Source organism: Dermacentor variabilis, chromosome 9 (genome assembly GCF_050947875.1).
Source record: "Dermacentor variabilis isolate Ectoservices chromosome 9, ASM5094787v1, whole genome shotgun sequence".
NCBI lineage: Eukaryota > Metazoa > Arthropoda > Arachnida > Ixodida > Ixodidae > Dermacentor > Dermacentor variabilis.
The window spans coordinates 93,421,014-93,434,400 of NC_134576.1; the positions used below are offsets into that span (position 1 = coordinate 93,421,014).

A 13,387-nucleotide genomic window follows, 5' to 3' on the forward strand; every position below is an offset into this window, starting at 1 on the left:
GACGCGGCCTATTCAAATACATGTAAAACGCAAAAACGTTTTTATGAGATAACCCCTGGACCGATTTTGATCAAATTTGTTGCATTTGAAAGAGAAAGTTAAATTCTAGTGACTGTTGGAAGCCGAATTTTGATTTAGGGCTTGAATTTTCTTAAAACGATTTTCAAATATTTGACCGTTTGAAAAAAAATAGAAGCACGAAGTTTACAAATTCATAGCTCTGCATCAAAAACTGATATCGCGGTTCTGTAAACGGCATCTATTAGATCATGCAAATCGGACAAATTCAATATGTCATTTTACATCTTACGTGAATTTGTTACGTTGGTTACAACGGTTTTGCAAAAGTTGTATTTTCCTATGATTAAATTTCTTTATATTCATGTGTAACATATCAATTTTGTCCGCTTTAGATGTACTATTAGATGCAATTCACAGAATTGTATTATCATTTTTAGTGGTTGAGTTACAGAGTTGTAAACTTGATAGTTTCGTTTTTTGAAAATGTTCGATTTTTGCCAATTTTTAATAAAAAATTGACGACCTAACTCAAAAATTCGAAACCAATAGACACTAGATTTTAGGCTTGTCTTTTAAGTGCAACAAACCTAGTCAAATTTGGTGCAGTGGTTGCCGAGAAAAACGAATTCTCCTTTTACATGTATTTAGATAGGAGCACTCGAGCTAAAGCTTCCTCTTAACAGTATAAGCACCTATTTTATCTGACACAAACACCAGATCCAACAATGACCGCGATGTGGCCGTTACTAGTGTGTCTTCTTGAACAATTTGGTTTAGATTATATATGAACATAAGTTCCAATAGCTTCTGTATTCTAGATGAATCGGAGCCAATAGTACATGGGTTTTGCCAATCTATGTTATGAAGATTAAAATCGCCAGTCATTATTAATCTCGCGTCTGCTTTGACATTTGCACGTAGGAAAGTGTTTAGGTCTTCCAGCAACCCAGGCGAGGCAGAAGGTGCGCGATACACGGCGCCAACAATGTAGGTAATACCATGAAATGTAATCTTGCACCAAACCGTTTCAGGAACATCGCAATCAATCAATACAGCAGATACAGAGTTTTTCACTATGATACAAACGCCTCCACCACGTGTGTCCCTGTCTTTCCTAAACATTCTATATAGCCGGGAGGAACAATACAGTCATCAGATATATTTTTATGTAACCAGATTTCTGTTATTACCACAACATGTGGGCTTTGTGAAAGGAGCAGATATTCTAATTGTGTAGTCTTATTTACAATACTTCGCGCGTTCAAACTTAAAATGCGTAGCTATATCTGTGATGACGAGCCCGAGGTGTTGCCTATGGTATCAGGATCATCAGTGCCACTTAGCCGATCTGACCTGTGCTGTTGTCTGTTATCAGCGCTATGCCCTAAGCTTTTAGACAGCAGGCAGCGTTCATTGCGGTTGGGATCCCAAAAATATGTATCGTTGTTTATGCGAAGTTTATCATGAACGAGCAGGACCTTTGCTTTCTTGGCCTTGTCTGCGGCTGCGCTTTCCCATAGTTTTCTGCGTATATCTAATGTTTCTTTGGCATAGTCAGACCTAATACGCCAAACAGTACCTTTTAATTTAGCACCTTTTTTCAGCAAGCTTTCCTTTTCTCTGATATCGTAAAGCCTAAGAATAACTGGTCTACATTTTGTTGGTTGGGGTTTACCAAGGCGATGAATTCGCTCAACTGTATGAACCTGTACACCCATAGTTTTTTGAAATATATTCTCCATAATCAACAATCCTTTCCTTTTCTTTTCACTTTATTTAAAAATAAAAACAACAGACACTAACAGGGACGACCCGTCGTTCCCAATAAAAAAATAGCAATGAGAAAGGCACAAGAAGAAGAAGGAGACTCTAAGCAGCAGGAACAAGAAATAAAGTAGCACAGGCAACAACTATCACAGCTTCGCAGAATGGAGCGTCCGTCTTCGTTTCGTCGCCGGGCATGGTCGCTTGAACATCTGGCCATTGGCTCGGATCCATAGGTTCGCGACTGCAATAGCAAAGATAGTGCAAGAGACTATGTCAGCTAACTTCGATAAGCGGAACGAAATAGGTAAGGGTAGTAAACCATGCATTTGATTCCGTCAGAAACGTATGGGGCAGAATGTGCTGCCATTAAGTAGTTGGAGTAATCTAGTACAGCACGGTACCTAATAACCAAGACACAAATAGGTATCCCAGGGGCTCAGTACTTTTAATGCTTTAACTAAAACACCCCTACTTATTCTGATGAAAATGTTGCTGACAGGGCACATTACGTTGGCTTCTAAGGACAGAAAAATAGACTGCGTATCTTCATGCTATAATTAACTCTAATCGGTAGCCAAATAATAAACGGGTGTTCGCCTTGTGGGCCATGCGGTACACTTCGCGTACGTTCACAATCACTTATGGCTTCCGCTAGCAAAGATATTTTCATGTTTGCCTTTGCGATTGAATTTTCCTGTTGACATGTCACTTGTTCACGATAAATTACGCAATTGGTTCTGAAAGCCCACGCGTGCCATCGGCGTCAGAAGTTTGGGGCCAGCGGGAAGTGAGAAAAAGTTAAATTTCCGAGCAGTTTGCTAGTGCAATCAGTAAAACCGTGCAGCACTATGCTGGTTGCATGCACGCAATATTACAAAGGGGAAATACGAATTCCACGCTGCGTACATGCCCAGAATGCGGAAATGTTCAGTTTATTATTTTTTTTTAGATTCCGTCGACCGTAAGCATTTGATGAGTGGCCGCGTGCCCTACGACTATAGCGATAAGAAATGCGTTTGCAGCACGCGTAGACGTACCATGCTTTGTGCCGTGTAGCACCGAGCATCCGCCGTGCAAGGTGCGCACGTCGTAGCTGCCGTCCTCGCGCATGTTGTACCAGAAGGCAGCCGAGCCCTGCGAGAAGGGACGCGAGACCATAAATTAACGAATGCACTTTAATTCTGACGTGAATGACTTTGGTATAGGCAAGAGGAAGTCGCTTGCTAAATTAGAATACGTATACTCCTACTAACTGTAACGTCAATAGAAATGTAAGCGTGCTAATTCGTGAACAAACGTAATTTGGCATTTGGTTGCGTCAATTTTCTACCCTCGTGCCAATACTCGATTCTGCAGCACGCGCAAGACGTTTCCTGTGCCCGACTGCGGCTGCGTCCCTGTTACAGCTCACCCGATTTTTTTTCCTCGTTAATGTGAAAGCAGGCGATACAACATTCGCGAAGGAAGCGCAGTCTCATCGAGTAGACAGATGCTTCGAAAAAGTTGACACGCGTGTGCCTGCTATTATTCCCTAGGGATGGCAATATGACATGTAATAGACTAGAAAAATTGGGGAAAAAAGAGATGGCTTGAAATTTGCGATACGTTCTCTTCCCTAATGACAGTTCCTCGATATATGGATGAGTTTTCGTGCATTGAGCGGCCCTATTGTTCAAACGCAACCATTTCGGGCTCTCACAATAGCGAAGATACTTCAGAATTCGTGATTGCTGAGGAATTCTGCAATGTTATAAATAGAACAAGTGTACATATTATAGAGAATTTCAATATTCAATTGAAATGACAAAAGAAAAGTTATTGCGTGTTTTCAATCGGAGCATGTACAATTAGATTACGAATTCTCTATGACTGGGCTAAAATGTGCGGTTGGGTCTTGTAAGACAAAGACTGATGCAGATCCACATTTCATTACATACATGTTGCAAGACATGGGAACTAATGGTAGATTGGCATTTTTTGGAGTTATTCAATGACTTATGGAAAAAAGGGGTGTGCCCCTGACTCTTGCAAAACACCACGTATAATATACCTACATTGAATCCAGGTAAAACTCCTCTTTCTCTTGCGTGTTCTCATCCTGTGAGTCTGACGAGCTGTTTATTCAAAATCGAGGAGAAAATAATTGACACTAGGCTTCCGTGGTCGTGCGAGCAAACAGAAGCACTACCCCATCACATGACAGGATATCGAAAGCGGCGATGTACCGTGGATGTAATTTTGGATATTGTTACCTATGCTGAAGACGAACAAGCGCGGGGAAATGTCGTAATAGCGTTTTTTTAGGCATTACACGAGCCTTGGACAAAGTCAGCAATGCTCATATATTGTGGGGACAGCTTGAAGTGGGAGTCTCTGGAAGGGCGCCACCATGGATATCCAACTTCTCGATTGGCTGTATTTTATTCCGGGATTCCGGCGCCGATTGCGCCAGTTTGATACGAACGCAAATTGCAGCGCCAAACGCAGAAAATTGATCCAAATTGCGCCACGCTTTGCCAGAACAGCTTCGGCATGCGTGCGCCCTGCAGTGGCCGCGAAGAGCGAAGTGAATTCGTTCGCCGAAAAAGGGTCCAGTCGTTCGCATTCCGCCCACCTAATGGACGGCGCCTCCCGCATAGTTTCTTGTAAATTTCAGCGCTCATAAAAGTGGACTTTTCGGCGTTTTCGGCAAGTGGCCGGCTCGGGCGCGGTGGCCACTCCCGGCTGTCGTCTCTCTCTGCTGTTGGAACAGCCAGGGCGGGCTGCATTTGTAGTGCACTAGAATACGGTTGGGTGGGCCGAGCGACGCGGTACGCCCCGCCTGAGGCGCAAAACAACGTCAATTAGGCTCAGGGCACTGCGAACGAAGTGTGTTATATTAGGGCGCCTCGCTGACCTCCTCGCCCGCCGCTACGTAGAGTACTCTGTACGGAACGGAGGGCGAGGAGGACATCCAGGCACCCTACTTGATATTGGGGAGGCGCGGGCTGGCAGCGGGCTGAGCGGGTGCGCGTCTCTGTCGCCATTGTCGGTGTGACGTAAAACTGTTCCAATCTGTCTTTATGGCCGTATGGGAGAGGCCTGAGCCATTTTGACTTATCACGACGGGCTAATGGAAGATTTGGAATAAAAGCAGATGGGAATGATTTTACGTAATGCCAGAAAGAGAGAGAGAGAGAGAAATATAGGAAGGCAGGGATGTTAACCAGTCAATAGTCTGGTTGGCTACCCTACGCTGGGGGAAGGGAGAAGGGGAAGCGAGAGAAGGGAGAGAGAAGGTGTAGATACGTGTACAGACGGCACTTGAGTTAAAGACGCTCGCGCAAACCAGAAGTTCCGAGAAAGCATAAAGTGCCTTCACTGCCTTCTGAGGCGATGATCGGTCGGGACGGTGCTCTAGTAACGTCTGTTCACTCAGAGGACGATCATCTAATTTCCTCAATGTGTTGGACAAAGATTGTCTTTGTGCTTGAAATTGAGGACAATGGCACAATAAGTGGTCAATGTTCACCTCGCATCCGCAAACATCACCTGCAGGACTATCAGCCATTCCAATTAGTGCTGAGTAGGCATTCGTGAACGCAACTCCAAGCCGTAACCGACAGAGAAGAGACGCTTCACGTCGACGTAGACCGGCTGGAGGTCTGAGTTGAAGTGACGGGTTTAGTCTGTGCAGTCTTGTGCGCCTTGTATGTGCGGTGTTCCACTCTGCTAAGGAGATCGTGCGTGCTAAAATGCCAAGTTGCCTCGCGGCGTCGGTCCTTGACGTAGTGCCAGAAAGTTAATAAGCCTTAGGTGCTTTGGAATCGCCCTGGCCTATTATGTAAAGATGGATTTCAAGAAAAGGCGTAGTGTCACTCGAAAGCCGAGGCATCGATTGGGATAGAAAGTTAGTAGCCAGCTATACGAAGTAAGGATAGTAGCTTTATCGGTCGTGTAAACTGAATCATTCACTTACAAACTAAATCAAGAAGCACGGTGTCACGCATCTCACTCACATCTCACTCGATCCCCAGGCTCACTCGCCGTTAAAACGCTGGACGAAGCAAACGTCACTGTTGATGTAAACGTCACTTCAGTTTACACCACGATGCGCCTTGAGGCCTAGAAGGTTCAGAGCGATTTCAGTGTGTAGCTACGTGGTACTATTATTCTGCGTCCGGACTGCGACATGCACTCGCATATTCACGGAATACTGTCACCTTAAAATTTCACATTTTGCCGACAGAACAAGTACGCGTTTGCATGCGGCGATTACTTCAAGCTTAAAATTGTTCTCAAAATGGGATCGGAAGAAAATTCAAGTAGCATTATGAAAGAGACTCCGCGCTTTCACACTACGCAAATGTCAAGAAAAAAAAACAATACGAAACGAACAGTTTGTACAACCGACTACGGTTTTTAGCAGCATGCTATTGTTGATGGTAAATGTAATGCTCCGGTACGCATTTCTTTGAAGAGCAATTCTCAGCTCTGCTATTCATTTACGGAGACCTTTGACAAATTTCCACATCTGTGAAGGTTCTGTTCTATGAGTCCGGGTGTGTTGCATACATTTTCGTGCGACCTTTTTCTTTTCCACGTAAGAAAGACTGATCCATGGACTCTTACCATTCGCGGAGGGACACTCGCCTTGGCGTAGGGGAACGCAGTCGAACCTCCCAGGCTCACGTCTGAAAGCTATTACGGCGAAAGTAAAAAAAAAAGCGAGAAGGAAAGGTAATTTGTTAGGGCGGGACAGTTATAACGACCACCAAAAGGCGAGGACCACCTTCGTGAAAGTGCATAAAGAGAATCGACAATAGAAAAAGAAAATTAAATACTGTTTGCCACTACTGGTGGAGACGGTCCATCAATTGGAACATTATAACAGTGATTAAGGAAGTGATTAACAATGGTAGGACGAGGAATGACGCTGCAGCCAACCTTGCGACAAGGAGACACTTGTCTTCGACGGAGAGGCAACTGCTTTCATTAGCGGCGTTTTTTTTTATGTACGCATAGTTCACTCTCCCCAGAATCAGATCGGAAGGAGGGTGAGAATAGGCTGGTGCGTAGAGTAGGGAGAGGGAAGTCGAAGTGTTAGGAAAAAGGAGAGAGGGAGGGGCAGGCTTGTGTTGACTTATGTTAGATATAGCACAGGCAGGTGTACTGCTGGCTATTCTTCCAAAAGCAGTTGCCCTTCGTCACAAAAGGGTGTAATCTACAGCAGTACCCGCAAATGCTGGAAAATAAGAATACTGTTGTCGGAAGAACGAAGCGCAGTACAACCCAGCCAGTGCCATCTCTGTCGCAACTAAGCAACAAACACCATTTTTTGTTCTTTTTGCAGCGAAGCTGTCTGTGGCCACCCTGCCGAAAAAATCATGGCGGCGAACAGAAAACTCATGGTTATATTGCGCTCAGTTTTACAAACACGATACTAAGGAAGGACAGGACGTGGACGGACGAAGCGCAAACTACCAACTGTTTGATACTGTTAAAGAACGCGCTTATATACAAGGAGATATGGTGCGGGGGGGGGGGGCTACATATAAAAAGATATGACAAGGTGACGACATGTGATTATAGTTTGGGTCAGGCATACATCCTTCACATGCACCCGTTCGCCCTGGCGAACTCGACCTCAGCTTTGATAAGCGCGATGGACGGAGTGCTTACGCACGTCTCTTTTTCTTTAGCTATCGCAAGCGCCTCCCATATTTCCTTGTATCTAATATCTCCTTGTATATAAGCGCGTTCTTTAACAGTATCAAACAGTTGGTAGTTTGCGCTTCGTCCGTCCACGTCCTGTCCTTCCTTAGTATCGTGTTTGTAAAACTGAGCGCAATATAACCATGAACGTTCACCAACTAGCCCCCTTCATTGCTTTACTAAACAGAAAACTCCTTGCGACAAGCCATGCTCATGTAGGTATCTTGGAAGAAATTCTACTGAAATTGGCCGCTAAGACGACTCTATCATTACGCCGAGTTTTGTTTACCTGTCTTAATCGGTTAGTTCACAGTGAAATTGGAAACGTCACAGAATTCCCTTCTGCTGTCGATATATGGACATCTACACAGAGAGTATGGTTACAGAAAACGGCTGTACCTGGTTGTTTTGTCGAAGCTACCCTGCAACAGGTTATTTTGCAATTAGTCGCTAAGACGACTGTAACGTTACGCCGAGTTTCATTTACTTTTCATAATTACGTAGTTCACAGTGAAGTTGTAAATATTGTGAAATAGCCGCCTGCTGTCAATATATGGGTTCATACCGGGGGGAAACGGACAACACCATATTGGTCCGCTGGAATAAAACTCCAGTTCTTCCAAGTTTCATTCATCTAATTAACTAGGAAGTATGCTCAATCGAAAATTGCAAGCAAATGTGTTTTGTTTCATGCACGCCTTTGTACTGCGCCCCGGTCAACGCATTATTGTCGCTCGCGTCGAGGCTCGGTTAAACGGCCACCTGCGTCTAAACGGCGCTCCGTCGAAGCTGCGTCGACAACACCTGCTTCTTTAGAGCGGTGCCGTAAAAGCTCCCCGACGGTAGCTCTGTGTATGTATGACGTAGTGCGTGACCTAGTACGCGCCAGATATTTCTTTGTATTTCGCATAAATGACATATACATAATTATACGTATAGTTACACACCAGCAAAACTCTCTACCGAAATCGTGGGAAAAAGGGAATTTTACACCACGGTGTGCTACTTCATCTGTCAACCCCATTCTTGATTTTGGATCTCTACGCATTTCCCTTTCCCCAGTGTACAGTAGCCATCCGGGCTCAGTCCTGGTTAACCTCCCTACCTTTCCTTTATCATTTGCTCTCTCTCTACCAACGTAATTTATACCACCACAGGAGCTTCGCTGGTCGACAACTTTCGCTGGGTAGAACGGCTCCTCACTTTTTTTGAACACTTCGACTTCCCTCATCATAACTGATGCACTAGCCTATTCTCCCTTCGTCCTCCTCCTTTGAGGGTGGGGGAGGGGAAACTACGCGCACATAAAAACGCTGCCAAGGAAATAAGTGGCTGCCCAGATCAAGGCGAGCCTCCTTGTCGAAAGGTTGACTGCAGTGTTATCTCTAGTTGACTGAGTGTTCATTCCTTGAAGTATTCATCGCCCTGCGAACTTCTCTCTTGCTTGAACTGTTCAACGAAGTACGTTGAGTTAGCTGTTCTTTATTTGGATGCACTTTGACTTCCTGAACACCAAAGTTATTCTTCTTTAACGACGTAACATTAGGTATTTTAGGAAGTAACTACTAAACGCTTGTGTTACGCCGACGTTAATGACAAAGAAACTTGAGCTACGCCACTGATAATGGAGCGAATATTCTTAGAGACGAGTTGTTCTTAGGTTGCCCGAACTAATATGAAGCACATTTAAAGTTTACTTAGACACGTCTGCCCAAGCTGTGCGACATAGGTAGACATCAGGATAATACACGCAGACTATAAAAGTTGCGCTCTTCTATTGATGTAGCATCGGCACTGAAAACACTGAAACATTGGAATCCCATTGTTGCTTTCTATTTGTGCGAATTTTTAAGCGAGACAAAGTGATGCAGGTCATTTGTGATATAGGAATTACGCGTTCCCGAAAACTAAGAATATTGACGCACCTTGACTTTTATATTTCTACAGCACAATGCTTTCAGACTTGCAGTGATCTGAGCAGTGTAACCCTGCTTTCCGGAGAGAACGCGGATGACTAGAACAGGGTGCTTATTCTAGAGCACATGAATTGGTAAATGTTCAAGCATTACTGGAAATAAAGTCGTTATTTAGATCAGACGTAATGGTCACGCCATGAGCCGTTCATTTCACTGCAACAGCATGGCATTTCTTTCTCACTAAGAGACAATGTTTCGCTCATTTGTTGTTGTTTTTTAAAGAAAGCTTTGTAGCAGCACGTCACGTCTTTAAGAGAACTAGGTATTTTTATGTTTGGGCGTAACACAATCAGTTACCACTCGTGCCTTGGTTAAGAGGAAATTTTGCACTGCAAACAATTTCGCCCTTGCTTGCAAGGATATTGGGGAAGAAAAGAATGAAATCGTTAAGCAGTGAAGTTCACCGAGGGAAGTTATACTTGACGCCTTGGACAGAATAGGGCGAATTCTAGTCTCCGATGTAGTGACACGAATTTGTGTACTCACATGTCTTTGTTAAAGATAGCCGGAGTTATTGTAATTAGGAATTATGAGGTGAAATATTTACCTGATGGCTCGAACGTTTGTAGAACATAAGGGTATAGCCTTCTTAGCTGAACGAAACCTTGATTTAAGTGCTGAATAATAACTAACAATGTTAATGGTGAATTAAGTAATAAAGGCCAAATGTCACAGCGTGTAAAAATCTAGAAAATTGTTATAACAATTCCATATTAGCGTAAAACAAGCATATATCAATTGTTATAACAATTCAATATTAGCGTAAAACAAGCATATATCTTATTATTTTGTAACACCTCTTGCAGAACCTTTATAATGCGGATATTTATCCCAATAAAGAAATTGTGCAGGAAAGCACTGCGTTTATCCCCCCCCCCCCTTATATATTAGTTAACTGAGCAAAGACCGTGCGTTAAACTGGAAGCCCCTATATCTATACGTTCGTTTTGTGGAATGAGGCTTTTCACTTGCAAGAATGCACAGAGTCATGTCGTTGAAAACGACATGACATGATATCCATCATGTACCGTTTCTTCATACGTTGTTCAGTGTATACATTGTTTTGATAATTTGTGTTACCGTTCTGCGTGCACATTGTACAAGTGTATTCACGTCTCATGAATTTGTTAAGGTGACAACTGACGCAGTTTCGAGCAACACCTCGTTTTACTTCTTTTACATTGTGCTATTTAATTCCCTTAATTTGTTTTCTCAGACAGATTTGTATTTTCTATCTGAGTTTTACTTGACTAATGTATTTCGTATATTGTTTAACTTGTGTATGTTGCTAGACATCGTACTTTTGTATAACTTTTGTGCTTTCTTGTAAAAATTTTGTATAACTTTTGTGTAATTTAGTTGCTTTTTTCCGTAACGCGCAAAGCTCGCATCTTTTCATGTACCGGTTCCCCCTATGTAATACCCCTTCGGGGGCCCTGTAGGGGTATTATGAAATAAAATAAATAAATAAACCGCTTACCACTTGTGTGAGGGGTACTTCGGTGCTATTCGTAACTAGTATTTCATGGCTCGTTCTGGTCTCATACAGCTCTTCAAAGCTACGTTGAAAAGGAAAACGGAGCGGCGTCTTCACACGCACGCCGCACTGCCGAGAAGCCGAGATTTTCGTATCTAATGTAAGACCAGAACATTCTCCTCAATTACGAACGCTAAACTCGAGGAAGGTGGACAGCAATACTGCCAAGCACGAAATAAATGCCCATATTTCACACGCGTCTGAAATGTGTTTTATATTAGAATGTCTGAGCTTGTAAACTTATTACCCCTTTCTTCTTACCGTTTACGGATTACCGGGTTACAGTAGCCGTGGCCTACAGGAGAAAATCCAGTAGCGACATCGCGTGACGCTTTCTCTGACTACAATGAGTTTAAGTCGCGTTTGAGTTGGGTGAGTGCATGTACCTGTTGAAGGAAAATCATAAGCAGACGGAACATCAACGCTTACGTAACTATAACCAATGTCTTACACCAGCAAAACAGAATACGGTAGGCCAGTGCAGAATATTAGGTTTGTGTGCGTCATGATGTTAAATTCTGCGTCACAAGATGCCGCCACCAGAGTGGTTTCCGCCGTACACCTCTCTCCGGTAACCAGATATTGTGCGAACGGTAATACGTTAACGGAAAAAAACTAAACCTCTCCGTTAAATGATTTTGTTCGGAAGCATGCTGCATTTACATCGTTGTGCTTGACTTCCGCTAGCTAGGCTAGATCTTTGAAGCGCCGGAAGTCGCAAGCGGAATGTTGTCTCTCTTTTTTTTTTCAAGCTATAACACAAAAAACAAGAAAAAAAGAAAACCGTCGGCCGAGACTGCGAGAAAGTGAACCGAGCGGCACACTTTCACGCCACGAGTCTCGGACGTCGAGCAGCGCGAGGGTGGCTGCCGTAAACTCACGTAGAACATGAAGGTGGCGATGCGGTCTCCGGCCATTCTTTCCCCTTCGTCTACTTGTTCTAGCTGCGTGAACCGGGTGGAAAGAACAGCACAGTTAGTAAAAAGGCACACGCAATTGCACGTTAGCTTCATGCAGACGCAGTCAGGCATGCCGTAATGAAAACGAAGAGCTCACTCCGCTGAGCGCGCATTGACGTTAGAAGTCAACGACGAAGAAAAAGGAATCTACATCAAAAAGACTGAGTTCCCTTCCACTCTGTGAGGAGCGATGGCGGGCGAAGCTGTGTATGTGGGCCCCTTGATGGCTAACTGCACCTCCGCTTTAGGTCTGGTTTTGGTTTGGTGCCTGTGGATTTAGCACAACCCACTACGGGGGATTGCCCATGAATCGGGCGGCAATGGGTCGAATAAGAATAAATACCTAAACAGGATTTTTTTTACTGAAGATGAGATATTAAATGAATTCTAATCGATAATAATAATTTTCATGCTATAGTATCTTAAAATTAGAAGTTAATATTTTTGGTTTCTTGTTGAGGAAAATAAAACATGAAAGTTATCATGGAAGTCTCCTCCTTATTTCCATTACAAAATTATATATGGCATCACATACGTTCCTATTACAGTGTCCTAGTGCCGACGCCCCAGGTCGGCCCGATGTTCTACTATCTTCGGAGTGGACCCAAGTATGGGGAGTGTTTAACGCCTGCTTCACCTGCGCCGCGGGTCGGCACCGTATTTTATTACCTTCGGCATCTTTTTCTACACGCGGACACAATAGTGGGGAAAGCAGCCCTTACCAGCTGTGCCGTAAAATTATCTAGATCCACGCACTGTGGGAGTCGATGTAAGCGAAATTTTCTGGGCCGCTTGCTTTGATTGACGATAATCAGCCTTGATGCTGACGGAGAATGTTTCATTTCTGCAACGTTCAGTGCTGCACGAGTGTGGTGAGTTGACGTTAAACGTTACCTTGCGTGCACCCCTGCTGTTTGTCTGTGTAGCACATAAGATACACAGGGAGAGGTGCTTGCTTGAGCCATTGTTGTGCGCCATATATGTCATAGCTTCTCAGAGGGTTGAGCATTGTCATTTCCGCACATACCACATCGCATCATGGCACAAATGTTAAACTTTAATTGAATTACGGGGCTGCACGTGCCAAAACCGCAATCGTATCATGAAGGACAGCGCAGTGGCGGACTCCGGATTAATTTTGGCACCATGGTGTCCAGCCGCATTTCGCCCCCATGGAAATGCGGCTGCCGCGGTCGGCATAAAATCCGCGACCACGCTGTGGAACTTCACGGCAATGCATGCAAAGATTGATTGAATGGGTGAAATTTTCAGAAAATTTTATTTCGATATATCGGCCGAATATCAACAAGTTTGAAGAAGCGCCAAATTTAAAGCGTAAAGCAATTTAGTACAGCTCGAGTTATAACGTTAATTGCAGTGCGAGAGTCATTGAATACGTTAGCATGCTCGGGTTTCTGAGAGGCAGCAAAGAG

The 13,387-nt window shown here is 43.9% G+C and overlaps 1 protein-coding gene across 2 annotated transcripts in view; it reads right to left on the reverse strand.

Annotated features, from left to right (window-relative positions):
- Positions 1–1,738: 1,738 nt before the first annotated feature.
- The window catches only part of LOC142557145 (prolyl 4-hydroxylase subunit alpha-2-like), a 117,216-nt gene continuing 105,567 nt past the window's right edge, over positions 1,739–13,387 (reverse strand). Inside the window, exons 10-13 of one of the 2 annotated variants that reach the window (XM_075668797.1) lie at positions 11,877–11,939; positions 6,400–6,468; positions 2,826–2,922; positions 1,766–2,029 (exon numbers count right to left, since the gene is read on the reverse strand). In XM_075668797.1, the coding sequence (XP_075524912.1) occupies positions 1,935–2,029; positions 2,826–2,922; positions 6,400–6,468; positions 11,877–11,939 (324 nt within the window). In that variant the 3' untranslated portion in view covers positions 1,766–1,934. Of the gene's footprint in view, positions 2,030–2,825; positions 2,923–6,399; positions 6,469–11,876; positions 11,940–13,387 lie in introns of both variants that reach the window. The other variant, XM_075668796.1, reaches the window with a different exon arrangement.